Here is a 27,272-nt window from a genome sequence, read left to right as displayed (position 1 = left end):
CGGGGCGAAGGCGCCGGGATCCCGCGGGGCGGCGCGCGGCGCCGGCGCCGCTAGTGGTTCCCCGGAGCCGCGCGGTGGCGGCCGCGATGAGCTGGGAGCTGGCGCTCTGGCTGCTGGCGCTGTGTGCGGTGCTTCTGCTGGTCGTGCAGCTGCTGCGCTTCCTGCGGGCGGACGGGGACCTCACGCTGCTGTGGGCCGAGTGGCAGGGGCGACGCCCAGGTGAGGACCCGCCGCGGCCCCGACCGAGTGGGAGGCCGGGCTCGGAGTGGCCGAGGCGCATCCGGGTCCGCGCTGGCTCCTTGGTAGTCCCGGGTCCCTCGCACCGTGTGCATCTTCCGAGAGGCGAGGCTGTGCCTTTCCCGGGCCTGCAGGGCCACCTAACTGTCGCTGTGAGAGCGCTGCAGCGGGCGGGACGCCCTCGGGACACTGGCGTAGTGTGGGAGGACGACACTGGGAAAACTGTACCCTGCGGTTGTAAGGGAGCCTCAAAGGCTCGGTCTTTCTACTTCCTGAACTAGTTTACCCTCCACTCTAAACTCTCCTGGAGTTCTGAAATAAAATCCCAGTAATCCAGGCTCGGCGCCTGTAGCTCAGCGGCTAGGGCGCCGGCCACATACCCCGAAGCTGGAAGGTTCAAACCCAGCCCGGACTTGCCAGACGACGATGACAATTACAACCAAAAAATAGCCGGGCGTTGTGCCCGGTGCCTGTAGTCCCCGCTACTCGGGAGGCTGAGGCAAGAGAATGGCTTAAGGCCAAGAGTTGGAGGTTGCTGTGAGCTGTGACTCCACGGCCCTCTACCGAGGGCGACATAGTGAGACTCCGTTAAAAAAAAAAAAAAATTCTCCAAGTTACCCCTTCCTACTCATCGGTATAAAAGTGTAACACTGTAAAAAATCGAATTGGCATTTTGCCTGGAGAAGAGCGTTATTGGCATATTAAGGGCATTCTGCCTCTCCCACTTCTAGCTGCGCCTTGCTTCGTGTTTGATGATCGTATGTTTAATATATTTGTTTCCTAAACAGATTCTGTGTGCTAGGTGGGCTGTGTGCTCGGTGCAAGGTGCGCTAATCCCGAGCCTCTATGACAACTCTGACAAAGTGGGCATTATTAGTCTTATTTTCCAGACAGGGAAACTGACGCTGAGAGAAACTAAATGACCTGCCCAACCTATACTTTGGATCCTTAAGAACTGGGGTAATTGGGGTTTCCCTGGACCAAGGTTCCGGGAAGAAAAAACTCAAAGTCTGTGGTGAGTTTTACTTGGAAGTGATAGCACCGGCAGCTCAGGAGATAGACCATGTTTTCTGAGTGGGTGGGGTGAGGGCTGGGGGTGATATGCATCTCAGAAGTGAAAATTGGTACTTCAGGGCTGGAAAAAAAAACCTGATAGTGCAGTGCTATGTGCCCCTTCCAAAGCTCAGTCCTACCAGACAAAATCTTACGTGGTACAGTGTAGCATAGTGTAGTGTAGAGGGTAGTGAAATATAGTGTAGTAAGTATAGTATTAGTATAGTATTTTTTTCTTGGGTATAACATGCCGCAGTGATACTGAGTTAATGGAAAATCCGTGCACATGTATTCAACATTTGCATTACAAAACTATGGCAGATAGAGGGCTGTGATGGGTAAACTTTCTCTCTGTCTTTTAAGCAGAAATCCCAAATCCTGTGCAATTTTATTAGCCATAGGACTTTCTCTACATGGATTTCTCCATCTCAAACAGATGGAATGCCCCTGCCTAGGGACTCCATTGTCTGCCTTGTGGGTGTGGTTTGTGTTTGATCCTCAGTGCTTTTTGTGTTAACTTGGACTTGAAGAATTAAATAAAAATAGTTTACATTTTATTATTTAATTCTACAAAAGTTATTCAACCCATTGAATTATGTCAAGTGCCAAAATGTTGACAATATCTAAATGAATATCTCTAAGCTAGTAAATTAAAAGTTATTTTCTTATATCAAGCAAAGGCTAAAAGTTAAGGTTTCTAAAAATAATTTTTTTTTTTTTTTTTTATTGTTGGGGATTCATTGAGGGTACAATAAGCCAGTTACACTGATTGCAATTGTTAGGTAAAGTCCCTCTTGCAATCATGTCTTGCCCCCATAAAGTGTGACACACACTAAGGCCCCACCCTCCTTCTTAGTAAAGCATCACAAAAATGGAGAAGCATGAATTCTAAAAATAATTTTAAGAAGTTCATTTAATTTTTTCAATTGTTTTACTTTTATTGGAGAAATCAGTTTGAAAGATTTTAAATTTAATTACATTGCTATTATATAGTTATAGAAGTGCAAATTTCTATATTTTCTAATAAAGAATAAAAATCTAAATTAAATAAATCTAAATCTAAATTATTTGCATGTATATTTGATACATTACTGTTTAAATAAGTTACATTAAGATATTTGCAAATGGTTATAAAGTTTGATGTTTTTACATTTTTATTTAAATTTTAACTTGATTTTAAACTTAGTCATTCTTATTTCTGTGTTAACTAATAAGCTTTAACTCTTTTTATATATAAAGCACAGAGAAAGATATGAACAGTATATAAATATACAATATATCTGTGAGATTAAAATTTCATGGGGGAATTTTAGGAAGCAATGTTTTTTTTTTTTTTTTTTTTTTGTGGTTTTTGGCCGGGGCTGGGTTTGAACCCAGCATCTCTGGCATATGGGACTGGCACCCTACTCCTTAAGCTACAGGCGCCGCCCAGGAAGCAATGTTTTAAAAGACTCCTAGAAGGGGTGGGGAGTGATAAAGAAAAAAGTATAAAAGTAACATGGAGACAGATTCAGATTTCCAGAAGAGCTTAGGTGGAAAGATAAGCAAGATAAAAAGAGAAAAAAGGGATCCTCCTTGGCATCTCTGTCCATTTAAAAATATGGACAACGTGTTTATGTAACACAAAATTTAAAACTATGAAAAGATACATGGTAAACAGTAAGGCTGTCTGCTGCCCTCGTCCCCTAGCTCCGGAGGGAGGCAACTAGCATTTCCTGTTTCTGTGTCCTCAGAAATTCTCAGCATTTCCGAGCCTAGATCTTACAGGGTGAAATTTAAGGATGACTAATTTTAGATATCAAAGTGTTCCAGAAAAATCCATGGCACAGGGTTAGAGTAGGAAAAGTTTCAACAGCAGCAGATGGGACGGAAACTCAGGTTATAGTTGACAGTAACTCCCTCTGAGTCAGCTGTGAAGTGGCAGCCAGAAAGGTTATGCAAGCCCAGGCTGCATTTGTAGACTGGATGTTCAGTGTCTGAAGTAACAACGGAGAACAACATTTGTCTCCGAAATACCTGCTTGTGTGTGTGGGCCCCTGCACTGGGCTCTGGGGACACAGCGATGATGGAGCCCACCACAGAGCTGGCCCCTCACAGACCTGCCTTGCAGGGGACAAGGGAAGTGATGACGTCCTCCCAGGCGAGACCCTCCCGAATCCTGTGCCCTACCCCGGCCAGCACCCTTCAACAGGAACATTGACCAACTAGAGCTGACGCAGAGGGGAGTGAGCACAAGAGTGAGGACACCTGGTGCCCTGTCGTGGGGGCAGATAGCAGAAACGGGCTTATTTAGTTTTGGAGAAGCAAGAGACAGAGGCCTTAGGGAAAGCATGACAGCTGTCTTCCCTAACAGCTGGGAGGCATTGTCCCAGGGAAGACAGGTTTGATTTCCATAGCTGCTGCCCCCTGAATTCAAAGGCGTATCCCATCATTATAAGCAAGAACCTTGAGTGAGTCCACTCGTTTAAAAAAGGAGCAGGCCCTTCCAGATAACTAGCTTCCTCTTCCTCAATGGCTAAGGAGAGATTTCTCAAATGGCGGTGGGGGTTGAACTTTATGTTTTTCTGCAATTCTAAGATTCTGCTTTTAGGAGCTTTTTAAAGGAGGCCATTATATATGTCAGATTCTGTAGAATTGGGAGACAAAAGTTGGTGCTCAATAAAAAAGTTTTCTGAATATACCGTCTGTTGTCCCTGGTCAGGTCCACAGGAAGGTTGCTTAATTGTACCGTTCCACAAAAGTACATTATATGACAGGAAAGCATTGTAGCCCAGACATAGCACTGGGGATATTTTTGCCTTTATTTATTTATTTATTTATTTATGTATTTATTTTTTGTAGAGACAGAGTCTAACTTTATCGCCCTCGATACAGTACCGTGCCATCACAGCTCACAGCAACCTCCACTCCTGGGCTTAGGTGATTCTCTTGCCTCAGCCTCCCGAGTAGCTGGGACTACAGGCGCCCACCACAATGCTCGGCTATTTTTTTGTTTCAGTTTGGCTGGGGCCAGGTGTGAACTCTCCACCTTCCATTTATGGGGCCGTTGCCCTACCCACTGAGCCGCAGGCACCGCCCGATGTTTTTATCTTCAGTTGAGATATTTCCAAGGAACCTTTCTCTTGAGGACAAGTTGTGTTTTTCAAATGTCTAAGAAACAGTTGAGTTTTAAAATATTGATCGTATTTCAATGTGTGCAGCAAAGCATAGTGGACTTTGGCAGGCTTTGGAACTAGATATTCCTGGGTCCGTATCCCAGCTCTGCCAGGGTGGTTAGGTTAATTCAGTAGTCATTTATGGAGTTCTTTGTGTATTCCAGTCACTGCCAGACATGGAGGCCACAACAGGAACAAGGTAAACAGGCCCAGCCTTAATGGAATTTACAGTCTAGTGGGAGTTTTTTAGGGACTAGGCTGCTGGCCTTAAACTCCAGGGCTTAAGCTGTCCTCCTGTCTCAGCCTCCCAAGTAGCTGGAAGTACAAGTGCTAGGGGTAAACTGATCTTTATAAAGTTTTGTTTCCTTTTCTGTAAAACCGATAAAAAGATCTAGTTTGTAAGGTTTTATGAGGCATTTAATAGGTAATGTGTTAAGCACATAGGAAGTAATGAAAAATGTTAACCCATTAGAATTAGGGTTGTAACCCCATTTCCCTGGTTGGAGAAATTAGAACACCCAAGTTATTAAGTGAATATTCTATGTTTTGCTGCCATAAAGTCCATCTATTAAAGAATTTCAGCAATAATTATTCCTAAATTTTGTTGCTAAATAGCTGGTTATTATTGCTACATTGTTGCTAAATAACTGATTATATGCCAGATACTTCTCTGAGTGCTTTCCATGTTATTAACTCATTTCTCTCAACAGTCCTATGAGGTATTTTATTGTCACATTTCCAGTTACGGAAAATCAAGGGATTGAGTTCTCACATGGGAGCATTCAGTGCTGTGTGGGGTGGAGCCAGAATTTGAACCTTGGCAGAGCTTGTCATGTTAATACCACAGTTAGGATTTAGAACTGTTAGACTAAAACAGTATAATTATTTCCTGATTCTAACTTTTCTAATCTAAAATCATAAGTGTGATGTAAAGGGATAGTTTGCTATTTTTGATAAGTAGCATCTATTTTAACATAAAGGCACACAGAAACTTTGCATAGCAGTGACTTTTTGGTTTGGATAGACAGTAGATATCATCTCCTGGAGTGCAAATAAGGTTTTTAGTAGACAAAAGTAGAACAAGCCACTTGTCATTGCTTTGGTACTATTACATTTTTAGAGTTTTTAACAGGAACATACTTGAACAAGCGGACTACAGCATTTCCTCTTGTGTAAATTACTGTGTCCTCCTAAGAGGAAAGCTCAGGCATTTGGGAAGCACTTTGACAAGATGACCTTTAGCTGACAGACAGTAGATGAGATTGGCAAATGGAGAAAATTTCACTTTAAAATTCCTGGCTGGCGCAGTGGCTCCTGTCTGTAATCCTAGCACTTTGGTAGGCCAGGTGAGAAAAGACCAAACTGAGCAAGGGCAAGTCCCCATCTCCACGAAAAATAGAAAAATTAACTGGGCCTGGTGGCAGGTGCCTGTAGTCACAGCTACTTGGGAGGCTGAGGCAGGAGGATTACTTAGCCCAGGAGTTTGAGGTGCAGTGAGCTATGATGGCACCATGCACTCCATCCAGGGTGACAGAGTAAGACCCTATTTAAAAAAAAAAAAAAATGAAAACTGTGTGGAACCTTTAGTGTCATCTAACCGAATCTGACTCCCTCATTTTATGGAAAAGGAGAGTGAGTTGGACAGTGACTTACAATTCCCTTAGCCTTACTTTTCTTTATCAAATACATAGATAACCGGAGCCTTGGCATGACACCATGGGTTATGAGGCTTACCTTTAAAATAAAGTGTAGACCTGTAGTCCCAGCTACTTGGGAGGCTGAGGCAAGAGAATCGCTTAAGCCCAGGAGTTGGAGGTTGCTGTGAGCTGTGTGAGGCCATGGCACTCTACCGAGGGTGATAAAGTGAGACTCTGTCTCTACAAAAATAAATAAATAAATAAAATAAAGTGTAGAAAACTCACCAAGGTTCTAGAATACAAAAATATCATTTTGATAGTTGTTACTAATATGGTTTGTACTCATGCTTCAAAAAACAAAAGTCAGTAAGAGATGTTTCCTTAGGATATTTAAAATTTTGAGCTCCACCTAGTATGTCTTCATGTTCAGTGGTATTGTTTAAAGCTTTTGTTGTGGTTGTTTTGCTGATCTTTTGTAGTGTACTTAATTAGTTAATTTAGCTAATCTTTGATGTAGTGTACTTTTCCTCTCTCTCCCACCCTTTCCTCAACAGAATGGGAGCTGACGGATATGGTGGTGTGGGTGACGGGGGCCTCGAGTGGAATTGGCGAGGAGCTGTCTTACCAGTTGTCTAAACTAGGAGTTTCTCTTGTACTGTCCGCCCGGAGAGTGTCTGAGCTAGAAAGGGTGAAAAGAAGATGCCTTGGTAAGTAAATATAAAATAGCAGTGGTGCTTCCTAGAAATGAATCAAATTCCCAACTCACATGTAATTTGGGACTTGTGGAGGGAAGAGTGGGGTACATCCTGGCATTCCAGGCACTTGGCTGCAGAGCCACCTCTTCCTGTCTTCTCTTACTTAGCTGCTGTTGCCTTTTTCTTCTCCTTTCCCGCTACCTTTCCTCTCTCTTCTTGCACTAACTTTTGGCATTAGGGTGTAAACACCAATTATCTCACATCCTTAAGTGATCAGCTAACTTTTTGTGAGCTATGAGGCCACGGCACTCTACTAATGGCGACAAAATGAGACTCTGTCTCCAAAAAAAGAAAAAAACCCAGGAAGGATCCTTACTAATTTTGCTAAAATGTCAGATGTTAGATAAAGTCAGATGAAATAAGAATCTTTGTTACATAGGATAAAAGAACAGGAATGAAAAAATAAACAAGTGGGACCTGATCAAATTAAAAAGTTTCTGCATAGCCAAGGACACGATAGATAGAAAGTACATAGAAGGGGAGAAAATAGTACATGCTATACGTCTGATAAAGGGCTGATAACCGGAGTGTACAAAGAACTCAAGCAAATCAGCAAGAAAAAAAATCCAGCAATCCCCTTATAAAGCAGGCAAAAGACACGAACAGAAACTTTTCAAATGGAGATGGTTTAATTGCCAATAAACACATGAAAAAATGCTAAAAGTCTCTAATCATCAGGGAAATACAGATCAAAACCACAATGAGATATCACCTAACTCCAGTGAGAACTACCAGAATAACAGATGCTGGGTGGAGAAAGGAACACTTCTACACTGCTGGTAGGACTGCAAACCAGTACAGCTTCTATGGAAAGTTGTCTGGAAATACCTCAAAGAACTTAAAGTAAACCTACCATTTGATCTAGCAGTCCCAGTGCTGGATATATAACCAAAGGAAAAACAGTGATTTTATAAAAACGACATCTTCACTCAAATGTTTATAGCAGCACAGTTCACAATCACAAAGATATGGAAACAACCCATGTGCCCACCATGAATGGATTAATAAAATGTGGTATATGCATTACCGTGGAGTACTACTCAGCCATAAAAAAGTGGCTGTCTCATCTTTTGTGACAACCTGGATGGAACTAGGAACATTCTTCTAAGTGTAACATCACAAGAATGGAGAAACAAACATCTGTGCTCAATACCAAACTGGAGCTAATCAATCAGCAGTTAAGTGCACAGAGAGAAGTGAATCTCAACAAAATTCACACCTGTTGGGTACAGTGCAGTCTATCTGGGTGAAGGACATACAATTTTGACTCAATCTGTACAAAAACAAAGTATGTAAGCAAAACATGTGTGCCCTTAATATTCTGAAATTAAAAAAAATACACACAAAAAAAAGAACAGGAATGGAATTAGGTTTAAAAACTGCAACTTGAGTCAGTATCTCTCATATTTTTATAAAAGGCACCAGTGTTAATCAAGGTTTTGTGCAATGCTCACACAGAAAGCAGCCTCAGGTAATAAAGTTATTATTTCTCGTGGGACATTTAGTACCTAAACTGAGATAACTTTGTATTTTCCCAAAGACCATTTGGGGGAGTCGTGTCTCTACCTGTCATTTAAAAAATTTTCTTGAACTGATTGAGCTCCCCACTCAAAAATGAGTGTGTTGTCATACAGCGCTCAGCAGGACAACAAGACCTCTTCCAGGATATTGTTTTCAAAGGCCTTTTGTGTTTTTGCACTGGCTACTTCTTAGGGTAGCTGTTTCTCTACTGCTATGACTTGCACTGCACTGGCACAGTAAATGAACCACGTCAACTTTTGCTACCCGCAGTGAGGATGCTTGCTTTCCTTTTATCTTTCAGATTATCAGTGCAAACTTTTCCCTTTGTTTTGATTCATTTGATGTTTCACAATTAACTCCTGTCCACGAAGCCTCTATACCTCTTATATTTTCTATATTTACTTATTTTTATTGCTGGTATTACTTGTTGTATTTCAAGGTTAGAGCCCAGGAAAATTTGTTTCAGGTCTTTTGGTGAACAGAAATAGAAAGGGCCCGTTACAGGTTGTTATGTTATTTGGTTGAGAGTTTCAGGCGTGTGTCCATTTCTTTGCTTACCTCCTAGAATCCTTAGCCTCTGGAGAGAAGTTTCTGTATGTCTTTTGGCTGGAGGGCCCTGAGCTTCTTAAGTGATTTTAAGTACAAATTGTTGTCTTTTATATGTGTGTTTAAGAACAACACTTTGTGAGCTTAAGGCAAAGCAAATGTACCTCTGCACTTCTAAAGAAATCACTCTAAAACTTTTTTTTTTATTAGCTTGTCATATAATCTTGATTTCGGCTAGAATCTGTTCTAAAGTTAGACTGTATATTTTCAAGCTGAAGCATGCCATTCCCCTTCCTGTGAAGCCAGCCGGATTTCTGTCTCATAAGATGTTTCTGTATTTTGCTGCCTTCTTCCTGATCATTGGGAGGAATTTGCACAGGGCCGTGTGGAAATGTTCGTTGCTACCTCCTGATGTAGTGTGGGTTTCAGTGGGAATATCTGGAACTTGGTTGAACTATGGCTAATTTTTATGTTTATTTAGAGAATGGAAACTTAAAAGGAAAAGATATACTTGTTTTGCCCCTTGACCTGACCGACAGAAGTTCCCATGAAGTGGCTACCAAAGCTGTTCTCCAGGAGTTCGGGAAGGTAAGTGGCATTTTAAATTGCTATAGTAACTACAGAAGAGGTTCCCATCTGTAGCTTTTCCTATCATGGAAAAGAGTTTGGGCAAGTGGGGCCCGTGCAGTGAGATCAGGCCCCTGAATTTGGCCTCTTAATCTCTGAGTTTTTGGTTTAATGTAATTGGTACTTTTTATACCTTAATGAGTACTAATTCCTCTATTTGGAACAACAGAAGCTATAAATTATGGTTACTTTTATTTTTATGACAATTATTACCTTCCATAAAAGTCTAGTTATTTTATTTTTATTATATCTTCTTTAATTGCTGACTTTTGGAAATGTACCCTTGTCTGTTGATAACCAGCTATCCTTAGGAATTCTATCAGTCTATCCACAAAAGTCTGTGATCTGTTAATCCAGGATATCCCAGAGCAGCCCTTTTCTGATTTTATTTAACTAGATCGACATCCTGGTCAACAACGGTGGAAGGTCCCAGCGTTCTATGTGTGTGGATACGAGCCTGGATGTCTACAAGGAACTAATAGAGCTTAACTACTTAGGGACAGTGTCCTTGACAAAGTGTGTCCTGCCCCACATGATCGAGAGGAAGCAAGGGAAGATTGTCACCGTGAACAGCTTCATGGGCTTCATGTCTGCACCCCTTTCCAGTGGATACTGTGCCAGCAAGCACGCTCTTCGGGTAAGGCTGCTCAAACTCAGCTCTGAGAGAACTGGGTGTGTGTGAGGGTGTGGTTGTCACTGCACAGGTCACTGGAATTGAGCAGTAATGTGGGTAGACACAGAAGACACCCAAGGAGACCTTAGGTAGAGACCATCCCCAGGAGATGCTAAAAATGACTTGAGCCACACATACTTCTAACTTACTCAGCAAACATGTATTGAACAGTTGCACCATGCCCTACAACAGATCTCAGGGACACGGAGACAGTAAGATGTGTTCTCTGCTCACCAGTGTACTGTCTAGTTAACGTGTCACCATTAGCTTGTCCTTATTCCCACCACATCTTTATGGCAGATTGGGGGGTTATTCCTCTTTCCTTCCCCATGCACTTCATGATGTACTTTTCCTCTCTATTTCTGTGACTTCTTTTCCTTCCCCTTTGTCCTTGGCATTTATTTATCCTGGTGTAATTATATATGCATGTCAGAAATAGGTGCTGCCCTCAGAATGATTAACCCTGGGCCTCATACCCCTACTGAGAAAAGCTTTGACTCGGTTCACTCTGGTTTCATTGGAAGAAGGAAGTCAAGGTAGAGGCTACAAGAAAAGCTTGATTTGGGCTGCATAAGTTATGAGGTATTAAATATTAGAAATGAATGAATTTTTAATTAAGAGTAGATATGCAGAGATCATAAAGCCAACAAGAGGAGAATGATGAAAAGAGGCACAGAATTTATATGTAATGCTGTTGAAAGTTAAAGTAGAATGTTTCACCGTTGGAATAACGAGATGCAACAGCCGATGGTCATCACAGTCCCTTGAAAATCTGAAGCTTTGGTTCTTTAGCACATGCTCCTGCTGCTGTGAAGAGCACACAGTTGCAGAGAGCGGTGAAGTGGAATGTTATACTAGCAATTTCCTCATTTTTAGAACTGGGTTACCAGTCACATCCTGTAGAGCAATGGGCAAGCATGAAGCAGGCAGATGGAGGGGAGTTACCCCAACTGCTTGGTGCCAAGAATCTCGTAAGACCTGTGGGATGTTTCCAGTAAAATAAACGAGCTGTCTGGCCTGCTCTGTCAGAATCAGTCCTATTACTACATTTGATCCTCTGATAGGTGTTGCAGGTTGAGACTCTACTTCCTTATACCAGTGATTGAACTGGAGACCACGATGTTCTTTTTGAACAGCCTATTTCCTTCTGTGTCTGGTGTGTGGGCTTGCTTGGTGTCCTCTCTCCCTGTTTGCTGTAGAGGGGCATAGGGTAAATGTGAGGGAGTTTTCCATTCAGTTAGTAAGCATTTCATTTAGTCCATCTCCACAATGTGTCAGCCCTCATAGGCTTGGTGTTAGTTCAGGGTCAGCATTTAACGGCTGGGAGCAGTTTGATATTATCAGATCATATGCAGATGTACTGTGGTGCTGCCCAGCCTTATAACAATGCAGGCCTGGACACTTACTAATTTAGGAAAAGAAGATTTAGGGGAAGTAGATTTCTGTTTAAGTCTCAAGGATCTAGTTGGTTTTATAAAAGTCATTCAGTAAGCAATCATATCACATTATTTATTATTATTATTATTTTATTTTTTTATTATTGTGGATTCATTGAGGGTACAAGAAACCAGGTCACACTGATTGCATTTGTTAGATAAAGACCCTCTTACAATTGTGTCTTGCCCCCCAAAGGTGTGGCACACACCAAGACCCCACCCCCTCGCTCCTTTCCTTCCCTCTCTCTGCTCTTCCGTTCCCCACTGCTCCATATCACATTTTATTTTATTTTATTTTATTTTATTTTTATTAAATCATAGCTGTGTACATTGATATGATCATGGGGCATCATTCACTAGCTTCACAGACTGTTTACCAAGTTTCACATATACCCTTGTAAGATGTACTGCTGGTGTAATCCCACCAATCCCCTTCCCTCTACTCACCTCCCGCTCCCTCCCCTCCCTTTCCCCCTTCCCCCTATTCTTAGGTTGTAACTGGGTTATAGCTTTCATGTGAAAAGTCTCATAGTAGGGCTGAGTACATTGGGTACTTTCTCTTCCATTCTTGAGATACTTTACTAAGAAGAATATGTTCCAGCTCCATCCATGTAAACATGAAAGAGGTAAAGTCTCCATCTTTTTTTAAGGCTGCATAATATTCCATGGTGTACATATACCACAATTTATTAATCCGTTCGTGGATCGATGGGCACCTGGGCTTCTTCCATGACTTAGCAATTATGAATTGGGCTGCAATAAACATTCTGCTACAAATATGTTTGTTATGATGTGATTTTTGGTCTTCTGGGTATATGCCCAGTAGAGGAATTACAGGATTGAATGGCAGATCTATTTTTAGATCTCTAAGTGTTCTCCATATCTCTTTCCAAAAGGAATGTATTAATTTGCATTCCCACCAGCAGTGCAAAAGTGTTCCCTTTTCTCCACATCTGCGCCAACATCTCTGGTCTTGGGATTTTGTGATATAGGCTAGTCTCACTGGAGTTAGATGGTATCTGAAAGTAGTTTTGATTTGCATTTCTCTGATGATTAAAGATGATGAGCATTTTTTCATATGTCTGAAGGCTGTACGCCTGTCTTCTTCAGAGAAGTTTCTCTTCAAATTCCTTGCCCACCCTGCGATGGGATCCCTTGTTCTATTCTTGCTAATGCGTTTGAGTTCTCTGTGGATTCTGGTTATTAAACCTTTGTCAGAGACATAACCTGCAAATATCTTCTCCCATTCTGAGGGCTGTCTGCTTGCTTTACTTCCTGTGTTCTTGGCTGTGCAGAAGCTTTTTAGTTAGATCAAGTCCCAGTAGTGTATTTCTGAAGCTGCTTCAATTGCCCCGGGGGTCCTCCTCATAAAATACTCGCCCATCCCGATCTCTTCAAGGGTTTTCCCTGCACTCTCCTCTAGTATTTTTATAGTTTCATGTCTTAAGTTTAAATCTTTGATCCAGTGAGAGTCTATCTTAGTTAATGGTGAAAGGTGTGGGTCCACTTTCAGTCTTCTACAGGTTGCCAGCCAATTCACCCAGCACCATTTGTTAAATAGGGAATCTTTTCCCCACTGAATGTTTTTAATTGGCTTGTCAAAGATTAAATAACAGTAAGTAGCTGGATTCATCTCTTGATTCTCTATTCTATCCAGACATCTACCTCTCTGTTTTTGTGCCAATACCATGCTGTTTTGATCACTATTGATTTGTAGTATAGTCTGAGGTCTGGTAGCGTAATTCCTCCTGCTTTGTTTTTATTTCTGAGTAATGTCTTGGCTACTCGAGGTTTTTTCTGATTCCATATAAAACGAAGTATTGTTTTTTCCAGATCTTTAAAGTATGACAGTGGAGCTTTAATAGGGGTTGCATTGAAATTATATATTGCTTTGGGTAGTATAGACATTTTAACTATGTTGATTCTTCCCAGCCATGAGCATGGTATGTTTTTCCATTTGTTAATATTTTCAGCTATTTCTTTTCTTAGAGTTTCATAGTTCTCTTTATAGAGATCTTTCACGTCCTTTGTTAGATAAATTCCCAAATATTTCATCTTCTTTGGCACTACTGTGAATGGGATAGAGTCCTTAACTGTTTTTTCAACTTGACTGTTGTTGGTATATATAAAGGCTACTGATTTATGAATGTTGATTTTGTAACCTGAGACGCTGCTGTATTCCTTGACCACTTCTAAGAGTTTTGTAGTAGAGTCCCTAGTGTTTTCCAGATATACTATCATATCATCCACGAAGAGTGAAAGTTTGATCTCTTCTGACCCTATATGGATATCCTTGATCGCCTTTTCTTCCCTAATTGCAGTGGCTAAAACTTCCATTACAATGTTAAAAAGCAATGGAGACAATGGGCAGCCTTGTCTGGTTCCTGATCTGAGTGGAAATGATTCCAATTTAACTGCATTCAATATGATATTGGCTGTGGGTTTGCTGTAGATTGTCTCTATCAGTTTAAGAAATGTCCCTTCTATACCAATTTTCTTAAGTGTTCTGATCATGAAGGGATGCTGGATATTATCAAAAGCTTTTTCTGCATCGATTGAGAGAATCATATGGTCTTTGTGTTTTAATTTGTTTATGTGCTGGATTACATTTATAGATTTACGTATATTGAACCAGCCTTGAGATCCTGGGATAAAACCAACTTGGTCATGATGTATAATTTGTTTGATGTGTTGCTAGATTCTGTTTGTTAGGATCTTGTTGAATATTTTTGCATCTATATTCATTAGTGATATCGGTCTATAATTTTCTTTTGTTGTTGGGTCTTTCCCTGGTTTGGGGATCAGGGTGATGTTTGCTTCATAGAACGTGTTGGGTAGTCTTCCTCTTTTTCTACCTTTTGGAACAGGTTGAGTAATATAGGTACTAATTCCTCTTTAAAGGTTTGGTAGAATTCAGACGTGAAACCATCTGGTCCCGGGCTTTTCTTTTTAGGGAGGATTTGTATGGTTGATGCTATTTCCGAACCTGATATGGGCCTGTTCAAGATTTCCACTTGATTCTGGCTAAGTCTTGGAAGGTGATGTGCTTACAAATATTGGTCAATTTCCTTTAGATTTTCATATTTCTGAGAATAAAGTTTCTTGTAATATTCATTAAGGATTTTTTTGATTTCTGAGGAGTCTGTTGTTATTTCATCTTTGTTGTTTCTGATTGATGAGATTAGAGATTTTACTCTTTTTTTCCTGATTAAGTTGGCCAAAGGTTTATCTATTTTATTGACCTTTTCGAAAAACCAACTTTTTGATTTATTGATCTGTTGTATTATTCTTTTGTTTTCAATTTCATTTAATTCTGCTCTAATTTTGGTCATTTCTTTTCTTCTACTGGGTTTGGAATATTCTTCCTTTTCCAGTTGCTTGAGATGTCCCATTAAGTTGTTAACTTCCTCTCTTTCCGTTCTCTTGAGGAAGGCTTGCAGTGCTATAAATTTCCCTCTTAGAACTGCCCTTGCGGTGTCCCAGAGGTTCTGATAATTCGTGTCTTCATTGTCATTTTGTTCCAAAAAATTGGCGATTTCTTTCTTAATCTCATCTCTGACCCAGCTATCATTCAGCATAAGGTTATTTAACTTCCATGTTTTTGTATGAGTATGCAGATTCCTGTTGTTACTCATCTCAAGTTTTATTCCATGGTGGTCCGAGAAGATGCATGGAATAATTTCTATTCCTTTAAATTTACTGAGGTTAGACTTGTGACCTAAGATGTGATTGATTTTCGAGTAAGTTCCATGGGCTGATGAGAAGTATGTGTATTCAGTTTTGTTGGGATGAAATGTTCTGCAGATGTCTGCTAAATCTAAATATTGGATGGTTAGGTTTAAATCTAAGATTTCTTTGCTCAGCTTCTCGTTGGAGGATCGATCCAACACTGCCAAAGGAGTGTTGAAATCTCCGACGATTATGGAGCTGGAGGAAATCAAGTTGCTCATGTCCGTTAGAGTTTCTCTTATAAATTGGGGTGCATTCTGATTGGGTGCATAGATATTAATAATTGAGATCTCATCATATTGAGTATTACCCTTAACAAATATGAAGTGACCATTCTTGTCCTTCCTTACTTTTGTTGGTTTAAAGCCTATTGTATCTGCAAATAAAATTGCAACACCTGCTTTTTTCTGATTACCATTTGCCTGAAATATGGACAACCATCCTTTCACCCTGAGTCTGTATTTGTCTTTTAGGTTAAGATGTGACTCTTGTATGCAACAGATATCTGGCCTTAGTTTTTGTATCCAGTCAGCTAACCTATGCCTCTTTAGAGGACAGTTTAAGCCGTTCCCATTAATGGAGAATATTGATAAGTCTGGTGAAGTTTTGGGTATCGAGTTTTTCAAAAGTCCAATGGGCATTTTTAATCCTTTCGTCAGTGTGGAAATTGGAGTTTGATCCGAAGTTTCTGAGTGAGTTTACTTTTGTGGTATAGGATTGGGTTGATCATTATGGAGGATAGGTCTGAGAATATCCTGAAGAGCTGGTTTGGTTATGGCAAATTTCTTCAACATATCAATGTCATTAAAGTATTTAATTTCTCCATCATAAATGAAACTCAGTTTAGCTGGATACAAGATCCAGGGTTGAAAGCTATTTTGCTTTAGGAGATTAAAAGTCGGTGACCACCCTCTTCTGGCTTGAAAAGTTTCAGCAGAGACATCTGCAGTCATTCTAATTTTCTTCCCTTTGAAGGTAATGGTTTTCTTTCTCCTGGCAGCTTTGAGGATTTTTTCCTTCATATTAACTTCAGTGAAGTTAATTATGATATGCCTTGGGGATGTGTTATTGGGGTTAAGTCGTGCTGGGGTTCTGAAGCTGTCCGCTATCTGAATTTCAGTTTCTCTAGGCATGTCTGGAAAATTCTCTTTCATAATTTCATGCAGAAGGGCCTCTGTGCCCAGCGAGGCCAGTTCATCTGTTTCTGGAACTCCTATGATTTGGATATTTGCCTTCTTCGAATTATCCCAGAGCTCTCTGAGAGAGTGATCCATTTTTGCTCTCCATTTCTCTTCCTCTTTGAGAGTTTGGGAGCGTTCAAAGGCTTTACCTTCAATGTCAGAAATCCTTTCTTCTGCTTGCTCCATTCTGTTACTGAGGGATTCTACTGTATTTTTCATATCTTTGAGGGCTGCAAATTCTTGCTTCAGTGTGTCTAAGTCTTTGGTGGTTTTGTCTTTAAATTCATTAAATTCTTGAGACAACTTTTGAATTTCTCCTCGAATTCCTAATTCCACTTTGTTAATCTTGTCTGCAATCCAAATTCTGAATTCGATTTCTGACATCTCAGCCAGTTGTTTATGAATGCGATCTTCAATTGCATCTGCCATATCTTTCCTTGGGGGGGTTGATCTATTCTGGTTATTCATGTTACCAGAGTTTTTCCGCTGATTCTGCCCCATGGTTGTTTTACTCCCTCTGATTTTTTCCCCTGGGGCTTTGTTGAGGGCCCGTACAGTGTTGTGGCCTGAGAAACTGGGGCCCTGTCTGGTGTGGTGGGGCTAAATGGTTCTGCCTTGTTTTCAGCTGGTTTCTGTTCCACCCTAGTGAAATAGATACTTTGGATTGAAGTCTCAGCTGTGGAGAAATATCAGCAATTAAGTCACCCCGCCCCCCACCGGCAAACAGTTGGAAAAGAAAAATCAAACCTTCCTACCACCGTGCACCTAGGGCACCACCTGATTTGTCCTCAGGTGATTGGTTCAGTTCAAAAATGTCCAAATCAATTGTCTCCGTCTGCACCTGTCTCGGATGAGAGAGTTTAAGAGGTCTCTGGGAACTGGATCACAGGGGTCTGGTGACTACTCTGGTGTGGCTTGCTCCAGTGCTGCTTGGAGTCAGGAGAAGCCACCCAGCCTATAAATCAGGCTGGGAAGGTTGCTGCCTCCTTCCCCACCTTGCACCACTTCACACCCAGTCACTGATAGCCCTGCAGTTGGCTGACCCAGTTGCCTGTAGTGAATCGGTACTCCAGGAGTTTGTACCTGCCTGAATCACAAGGAAGTCTGCCAGGCCGCTGCGCTCTGCCTCTCTCCAGCAGGAGGAGGTGAGGCCTGACAACCTCGGGCGCTAGATGAAGGTTGAGGGGTTTTCACTCAGGTCCAGTCTCACCCCTGATTAATGTTACTGACAGAACAGAACAGAACAACTCTGTGTTTCCCCTGCAGAAGAGAAGCTGAATTGAGTTCCAAATCAGCTTGTCTTTGCTCTTGTATTGTCTATAGGCTGACGATCCCCTGAGGGCCAGGTGCGTCTTAGGTTTAGTAAAGCGGATCTCTGGGTCAGCCCCGCCCTGGGAGTTTCCCTGGTTTGCAAGTTGGAGTTGCCTCAGGGAAACTCAGAGTCTCTGGTTGCCCAAAGAGACAGGGGGTGTGGCTTCAGAATATTCTGTAGTGAGCCGTATTGCTAGCAAGAGAGAGCTGCTGCCTTATGGCTCAGGCAACCGTTGCTCCGGTGTAGCTCCCCTCCGGCCAACCATCCTCTGTCCACTCCCGTATCCCAGAGTCTGCACCGATTGGCTGCAGCCCAGCACTGTCTACACCCCTCGAGCAATCGCCCAAGAGTCTGGACCCCTGGGGGACAGGCCTCCAGACCTTGGAGCGAGAGCAGAGGGGAGTGCGGGTAGCGCTGGAAGCCTGGGGTTGCGTGCAGAGAACACACACAGCTTTACACAGTTTTATGCCTGGCCGTATTGTCACCAAAAGATGGCTGTTGCACTGTGCCTCAGGGAACTGCCACCTTGGTGCAGTCCCCTCTCCGCCGACTGACAGGGACTGGCCTCCAGACCCCAGTGTGAGCGAAGGCGAGCGCTGGGAGCTCAGAATTCCAGGTAGAGACTATATACAGTTTATACAGTTTTATGCCTGGCAGGAGGACGCCGTGGCACCCTAGTAGGGGAGGTAGGTCCAGTTTTTAGGGGGTCTCTCCCGTGGAGTGTAGTGGGAGGACCTTTGAACTCTGACCGGTTGTTTGTGGGGCACTCTGAGCCGTTCTCATGGGGGAGGGGACTCCCCTCCGCTTGGTGATGGATTTTGAACCTTTTGTTTATATCCTTGTGGTTGCAGCTCGCCTCAGCGGGGTTGATGTGCGTTCTACAACCTTCTCTCTTAGTGCAGCTCAAATCCACCAGGTTACTTGCTGAATTTTTGTCCTTTAACTCTCCTTCTGAACGGGAGCCTCTGTGGAAAGCTGGCTTCAGTCAGCCATCTTGTCTCCTCCCCCCATATCACATTTTAAATTAGACATGTGCCCTCTTATGTCCCAAAAAAGATGTTAGCTGAAACTGATTCCTTCTGTTAAAATAATGTAAATGGAAAAAGTTGATTCTTTCTCTATGACACTTTCCAGGAAGTACCAATCCACTTTTGCTTCCCTTTGCCCAGAACATAGGCTCTTTAGCCACTTTGGGGAATGAAAGGAAACCCACCTTACGTGATTTTCAGTGGAAAACACGTACCCTTCTTGGAGCAGGGGCATGAAGCCTGGTATGAGGTGGGCGGGAGGGTGTAGCAGATCCTTTAGGTTTTTCCACCTAATCTCTCTAGTATGTGCTTTGTTGCATGACCAAAGATGCGGATGAATAGCAGCTTTGCCGTGGGTATAAACTCGCTCCTGTAATAATTAAGTCAAGAAACAGACTACATGGGATGGGATGGCGTGTAGCGAAGTTCTTTATTTAGGGGTTTGATTTTATACCTTTCTAGTCATGTACACACTTAATCTATTATCTGTTATTTTCACCATTACCTCAATTTACCTATCTGAAATCAACTTGAAAGGAAATATCCTGTTACTACATCAACATAATCACTTTTGTAGTAAACATCTTCTTCTAGACACTGACTAATCTCTGGGCAGGTGTGTAAATAAAATCATAAAAAAGAAAGTAGCCTCGGGAACAGAGTTAATGGAAGAATATTTTTAAGCATTCACTCAGTTTACTCAGTATGAAGTAAGACTGTGTCTTTTCCTCAGGGCAGAGCACCTATAGACCTCTGAAAATATGTTGTTAGCATATGTCAACCCTCTGGCCCGTATCTCTGAGGAAGGGCGGCATGCCCTTTGATCTCAGGTTTTACAGGGTGCACAGCTTCAGAGAATGGGCTTGTGGAATTTTTAACTCCAGGCAAGCCAAACTCTGTGTGTGTCCCGGGGGGACCAGGTCCCTTAAGCCTCTGAAAAAAAGGCAAGCCATTTTAAACTCACACTGAGAGGGAAGGAGGGAGAGGGGTGGGGCCTTGGTGTGTGCCACACCTTCTGGGGGCAAGACATGATTGCAAGAGGGAGTTTACCTAACAAATGCAATCAGTGTAACCTGGCTCATTGTACCCTCAATGAATGCCCAACAATTAAAAAAAAAAAACAAAAACCTCACACTGAGTTCACTTTGTGTGCTTGATGTGGGATATGTTTATTTCTAAATATTATCCTACATGCTTTTCATAAAAATCACTGATGGCAAGGGCCACCACTCTAACGTAGTGAGCCACTTGTACCTGGGAGAGCTGAGGATGTCTACTCTAGGTCACCTCCAGTCACATAGTTACGTTACCCATCCTTGGCTCAGGCATTTTAGAATATATTTTGTTAAATTGCGAGGTATGTGTTTGTATTTAATCCTGTCTGGTTTTTCTTTTTCTTTATTTTGGCCCATTAGGGTTTTTTCAATGGCCTCGGAACTGAACTTTATGCCACATACCCAGGTATAACAGTATCTAACATCTGCCCGGGACCGGTACAGTCAGATATTGTGAAGAATGCCATGACTGAGGAAGTGACAAAGGTAAATAAACCTTTGTGGCTGGCAATAATATGAACTCATTACTAGTTATATACAGGCAATCTCTGCGTTACAAACATCAGACTTACATACAACTCAAACTTATGAACTGAGGTTATGACAGTAAGTCCCTGAGTTAGAGGCATCTGATTGATGTACGACTTGTACTTAGAAAGGAGCCACTCCCTCTACGTCCAGCTTGGAAAAATACTCAGAATACTTACAGGTAATAGGTAAATGTACCTGTTCCAACTTACATACAAATTCAACTTAACAAATCTATAGAACCTATCTTGTTTGTAACCCGGGGACTACCTATAATGGTGGTGTCTCACTACATAGCAGAGTTTTTGTGTTAGAACTGCTTTTGTGTGACTTATTCACAAAACTCAACTCTCAGAGTATGATGAAAATTGTTAAGGCTGATAGTGCTTTGCATCCTGTTTAAATAAAGGCTAATAATACAAGTGCTAAGATACCACTTATTAAGTATTCCACTGTTATGTGACCACTATTATAGAAGAGATTTTTTTCACTACCGAGAAACCCTTTATCTTCTTCCTCTATTTAATCCCCAGGGACTACATGTTTATGACATTTCATTTGCTAAATGAATGTCTTAATAATTTGATTTTTATTACTAAAGTAATAATACAGTAGAGCAGTGGTTCTCAACCTTCCTAATGCCATGAGTCTTTAATACAGTTCCTATGGGTCGCGACCCACAGGTTGAGAACCACTGCAGTAGAGCCTCTGTAAGTTGACTACCCAAGGGACTGTAGCAAACTAGTCAACACAAGGAACTAGACCTAGTGTACTGATGTGGGCATGTGGTGCATATCTAGTTTATAAAAATCAGGTCAACTTAAAGAGGTGGTCAGTATAGGGAGGCGGTCAGCTATGGCGGTTTTCTGTATAATTATCGTTAAACACATTAAGATGATGCAATTCTAATTAAAAGCAAAGAACCTTCATCTTTTCGCTTGCACAATCTTATCTGGTAAGTGTATGATTTCTCTTAGACTTTTCAAGATACTACAAATAATTGATAAACCCTCATCAGGACCTGTGGGGACTCCTACAGGGCATGAGGCCTGATGAAAGGAACCATTCCCTCTGCGTCCTTTCCAGCTTGAAAATTGTGTGAAATAGCTTGGAAAAATACTCAGAATTCACCTAATTATTGAATTTTCTTAGTCTGTAGGCAATAGTGGAGACCAGTCCCACAAGATGGCAACCAGTCGTTGTGCGCGGCTGATGTTAATCAGCATGGCCAATGATTTGAAAGAAGTCTGGATTGCAGAACAGCCTTTTTTGTTAATGGCATACTTGTGGCAGTATATGCCAGCCTTGGCCTCCTGGATAACCGGCAAGTTAGGGAAGAAAAGGATCGAGAACTTTAAGAGTGGTGTGGTAAGACGAATTTATGTTTTATCTTAATAATATGTATCAGTCTTCTGGGAAAGTACAAAATTTTCCAGTGTGTAAAAAAATTTCTTACTAGCCCTACACCAATCTCAAGTAGAAATACAAAAAAAAAAAAAAAACAAAACTAAGAAATATTCTATCCCTATGTGTTATCTGATGGTTTTGTATAAATTATTACTAGTTTTAGAGAGGTTTTTCTACAAGGTAAAATCAAATCAAAGGTTGCTGTTTTTTCTTCTGCACTTAACTGTTTGAACAGTACATGTTAAGACACCATTTCCCTACTGTTTCTCCTCTCCAACTCTTACTCATCCCACCAGTCTCTGTGCAGGGATCATCATCTTGAATTGGCACCTGGCCTTTCCTCCCACTTTCTCCCAGGACTCAGCGCACCTCAGTCCCTCTGCTTTCCTGTAGAAGCACATATTGTGCTCTTAAAACAGATGAATGAGTACACTGTGTGGTCCTGGTTGCTTTTACCTCATTCCTGAAGTCCTCCATACGTTTAAGCTGTGCTTATGCCCACGTCTAAGAAGATATGTTGATTAATCATTCTCTCAGTGCTCATTCTTATAGAAGTTAGAGGGGTTTTATTAACTATTTCTGAGAAAATTATAAACATCAGGAGTTTAATGTGTAAACAACACAGGAAATGTAATGAGTTATAAATCAAAAATTATAGATTATGGTCATGCAAAGAAAGGTTGTTAAAGTCTTTCAACTTTCTTGTTACCACCTTTTTTACAAATTGGTCCATAAGGATTGAAACATTAAAAAGAATTATAAAACAGGATCATACTATATATGTCACATAGCGTACCAATATTTAAGCAATCCACTAATTGTTAGACACTTAACTGTGTTCCAACTTTTTGCAGGACAGTGAAAATGAGTTGGGGAAAAAAGCAAAAAACAAAACACAACAAAATAGTTCAAGAGACTTAAATGGTTATCATACTGTTTCATGATACACAACGACGTCCAGAGCTTGAAAGCTCAAGAAGGGGGCTTTTCATTTGCTATCAGGTTGGACTGTGGACCAGTTTGTTTTGGGCCAAATCCCTTATAAGTGTTTTGGTAATATCGGCACTTGGTAGTGTGGGATGGTTTTAAGGGCAGTGCTTCAGTAAAGATTACAACTGAGTTTTAAATGTGGTGGACAGTTGATACAGTGGCTTTGTGCCCAGGGATGGATACGAGTTGGGAGGGAAAGTCCACCTCACCAGCACAGCATCCTGGTGCAGGGAATGGAGCCTGGTATACGGCTGCGTGGGTTCAAACCCCAGCTCTCCCCCAGGCCTGCCCTATGACCTAAACAAGTTACTTCTTTATCATTCAATCTCCTTATCTATAAAATGGAGATTAACGATTATGGTGGTACCTAGTCATAGGATTGTTATGGGGATAGAGCATGAGCTATTGTGCCTTTTTTTCCTTTTTTGTCCCGAGTCGGATAGTAGCAAGATATTTGATTACGTAAAGATCAAAGATTTTCTTATAATTCATAAATTGTGTATATTTAAGGAGTATACTGTGATGATTTGATGTCCATATACATTATAGAATGATTACGAAAATCAATTAGCATACTCAACACCTTATACATCTACCTGTCTGTGTGTGGTAAAAACACTTAAAATCTACTCTCTTACCAAATTTCAAATATACAATGTAATATTATTAACCATAATCACCATGCTATTATGTTAGATCCTTAAAATCCGTAACTTACCATAATGTAAGTTATTAATTTTACAAACTGAAAGTTTGTACCAACATCTCATTTTCCCCATCTCTCAGCCCTTGGCAACCAAGGGCTCTCTGCTTTTATGAGTTTGACTTTTGTTAGATTTTGCATAAGTGAAATCATAACAGCATTTGTTTTTCTATATCTTGCTTATTTCACTTAGCATGACATCTTCCACGTTCACCCTGTTGTCACAAATGGCAACGTTTCCATCTTTTTTAAGGCTGCATAATATGCCATTATATGTTATATATGGACATATATCCACGTATATTTTTAAATATAAAACACCTGTTGCATATATATGTAATGTTGCCGTATCTTGGCTATTGTGAATGATGCTGAGCTGAACATCTCTTCAAGGTACTGATTTTATTTCCTCTGAATATATATATATGATTAGTGGAATTGCTAGATCATATTGTAATTCTACTTTTAATTATTTGAGGAATGTCTATATTTTTCCCATAATGTTTATATCAATTCACATTCTCAATGAATAGGACAGAGAAAGAATACATTAACAGAAATAATTCTTTCAGAGGGAAAAAGAAAATTTCAGTCCCATTATAGCACCTGTTCTTCAGAAATATCCACATGTAGGTTATTTTATTTCGTTTACAAAGTATCTAGCATTTGATTACATCCAGCCTTTTCTAAAAAATGATGGTCTTCTTGCTAAAATCATCTTTAAAATATTGCTTATTAGGCGGTCTCTTATTGCTTTAGTGTTTTTTTAATAATAAACTGTACATCTTCTCATTTCTCAGTATTAGTTTTGGGAGATAATACCTCATTTACACAAAACTGTAGAAACTTTAAAAAACTGTTTCTCCTATTTTCTTTTTTTTTTTTATTTATTATTATTATTTTTTTTTTTTGTAGAGACAGAGTCTCACTTTATGGCCCTCGGTAGAGTCCCGTGGCCTCACACAGCTCACAGCAACCTCCAACTCCTGGGCTTAAGCGATTCTCTTGCCTCAGCCTTCCGAGCAGCTGGGACTACAGGCGCCCGCCACAACGCCCGGCTATTTTTTGGTTGCAGTTTGGCCGGGGCCCGGCTCGAACCCGCCACCCTCGGCATATGGGGCCTGCGTCCTACCGACTGAGCCACAGGCGCCGCCCTCTCCTATTTTCTACTCTACTCTTTCCTCCTCTCCTCCCCCATTATTTTCTATTATATGTATTAATTTCCTTACTGGCATGTTTATAAACGTCTAAGTTAAGAGAGTGTCAGTATAGCTTATTCCATGCTAACTGTACTTGTTGATAATACTTGAATTTGCTTCTATCCTTCAGGCTAGGAACAGTAAATCTGCAACTTTGTTTTTATGAATATTTCATTTTTAGGAATTAAGAACAATGGCTACATTGAATTTTGTATTATTGTAATTCTTAGTACCAATTTTTGGAATTAGTAAATACATATCTTCCCAAATGAAACCTGACATCTTAGAGATTATCAAGTTGCCTCATTTTATTCTTAATATACTAAAAGTTCATAAATACTTCGAGTCTATCTCCCAAATATTTCAGTTCTACATACTCTGACTTGTCCTTTGTATTTATTAAGGCAAGTCAGTGTGTGGATAAAACGCTGATCCATAAGAGCACTTACTATTAGAGAATTAGTATTTAAGAAATGGCATGAGCAGACGCTAACCAATGCTAATTGTATCAGCTGGGGAGATAAGGAAATACTAAGAACATTAGAAGTACTTTCATGTATATCCAGAATTTTATTTGTCATTTTTATCCTAATTTAAACATTTGCCCAAGCTTTGTTAGGATTCTTAACAGTGAATCATAATGATAAATCTCCTCAAAACAGAAGGACTTAATTGTCAAAAACTACAGAAAATAGGAGGTATTGATTCATGTTTTTGTCATTCTTTTACAGGATGCAGACTCCTATTTTAAAAACTTGAAGGCAAAACATGACTGAAAGGAGAATTTATATTTTTTAAGTCACAGGATGAAGAAATGTAAAATATTGAGACAGCAATCTTCTCATGCACTAAGACTACGTGAAGACTCATTTCTGATTTTACTTTTTAATAGATACAACTTTCCTTTCAACACATAATAAATAAATAAAATATTGTCATGAATCTTGCAAAAAAGGAATTAAAATATACTACCTCCTTGGATAAAATAACATTTTAAAATACTTTAGCATGTATGCTTACAGTCCAGGTTAAAACAGATCTAACCAAAGAATTACAGTAACCCATTTAACATATGTCTTAGTCTGTTTATGCTGCTAAAATATAATACTACAGACTTGGTAATTCATAAACAGTAGAAATTTATTTCTCATGGTTCTTGAAGCTGGGAATTCCAAGATCAAGGCACTGAGAGGTTTGGTACCTGGTGAGGGTTGATCTCTGCTTCCAAGATGGAGCCTTGTGGCTGCCCTCTCCCAAAGGAAGGAAGGCCACATTCTGACATGGGAGATGGAACAGAAGGGCAAGAAGGGTGAACTCCCTCCTTTAAACCCTTTGTAAGAACACCTAATCACAATTCATGACTCAATCACCTCTTAAAGGCCACACCTCTTAATATTGTTGCTTTAGAGATTAAATTTTGATGTTAATTTTGGAAGGGACAAAAACATCACAATATAAATGTATGAAATATTTCATACAAAGCAAACACTGGGTACTGAGCAGATAAAAAGAGGTATTCGAAATTATTCTAACTCCAGGGTGCCTTATACTCTCTTAAAGCTGACAGATACAAATAACTGTTTTGAAGCAGTAGATAGGACTCCTTAACAGCTATCACTTATTAAATACCTGTTGTATGCCATTTGCTGTACTGAGGTGCTTAGTATTAGTTAATAAATGTTTTCTTAGTAACAGCCCATTAGTATTATCTGTTACGGATGAATAAAGACATGCCCAAAGATGGGATGTTGCCTGTGGCTCAAAGGAGTAGGGCGCCAGCCCCATATGCCAGAGGTGGCGGGTTCAAACCTAGCCCTGGCCAAAAACTGCCAAAAAAAAAAAAATACGTGCCCAAAGCAACTAGGTGTTACTTTTCTTAGTTCACACATATGCAAAAAGCTAGCTGGATGTGGTGGCATGTGCCTATAGTCCCAGCTACTCAGGAGGCTAAGGCGGGAAAATCACTTGAATCCAGGAGTTTGAGATTATAGTGAGCTATAATTGTATCACTGTACTCTGGCCTGGGTGACAGAGAGACCTGGTCTCTAAAAAAAATAAGACCATAAATTTCCTTCTAAGTGTGCCTCTAGCTGTATACTGTAAGTGTTGACATGGCACTTACATTATTCAGTTCAAATAGGAGGTCGAACTCATTAGTAAAGCATCACAAGAATGGAGAAGCAAGAATCCGATGTACTCAATTCTAATATGAAGACAATAGATGAGTTAATACATGGTGGGGGACAGGGAATGAGGGAGCGGGGAGAGCGGGGTAGGATGTCAAGGTGTAGGGAGGCAGGACACAATTAAAAGAGGGACTTTACCTAACAAATGGAATCAGTATAACCTAATTCTTTGTACCCTCCATGAATCCCAAACAATAGAAAAAAAAAGAGAGATACCAAATAACTAATAAAACAAAACAAAAAAAACACAAATATAATCTAATTTTCATTATAATTTGTTGTTTGATCAATAAATATATTTCTTAATTTCTGAA

General features: G+C 40.6%; 1 protein-coding gene across 1 annotated transcript; it reads left to right on the top strand.

Moving 5' to 3' along the window:
* Positions 1-27,272, top strand: DHRS7 (dehydrogenase/reductase 7). Its single transcript, XM_053601942.1, has 7 exons — positions 1-219; positions 6,637-6,789; positions 9,386-9,492; positions 9,929-10,168; positions 20,306-20,431; positions 21,626-21,841; positions 25,504-27,272. Exons 1-7 carry the CDS (start codon positions 87-89, stop codon positions 25,546-25,548), a joined length of 1,020 nt encoding a protein of 339 aa, XP_053457917.1. The 5' UTR covers positions 1-86; the 3' UTR covers positions 25,549-27,272.

The sequence above is a fragment of the Nycticebus coucang genome, chromosome 9, assembly GCF_027406575.1.
Source record: "Nycticebus coucang isolate mNycCou1 chromosome 9, mNycCou1.pri, whole genome shotgun sequence".
Lineage (NCBI taxonomy): Eukaryota > Metazoa > Chordata > Mammalia > Primates > Lorisidae > Nycticebus > Nycticebus coucang.
The sequence above is the reverse complement of the archived record's forward strand: the minus strand, read 5'-3'. Positions and strand labels throughout refer to the sequence as shown.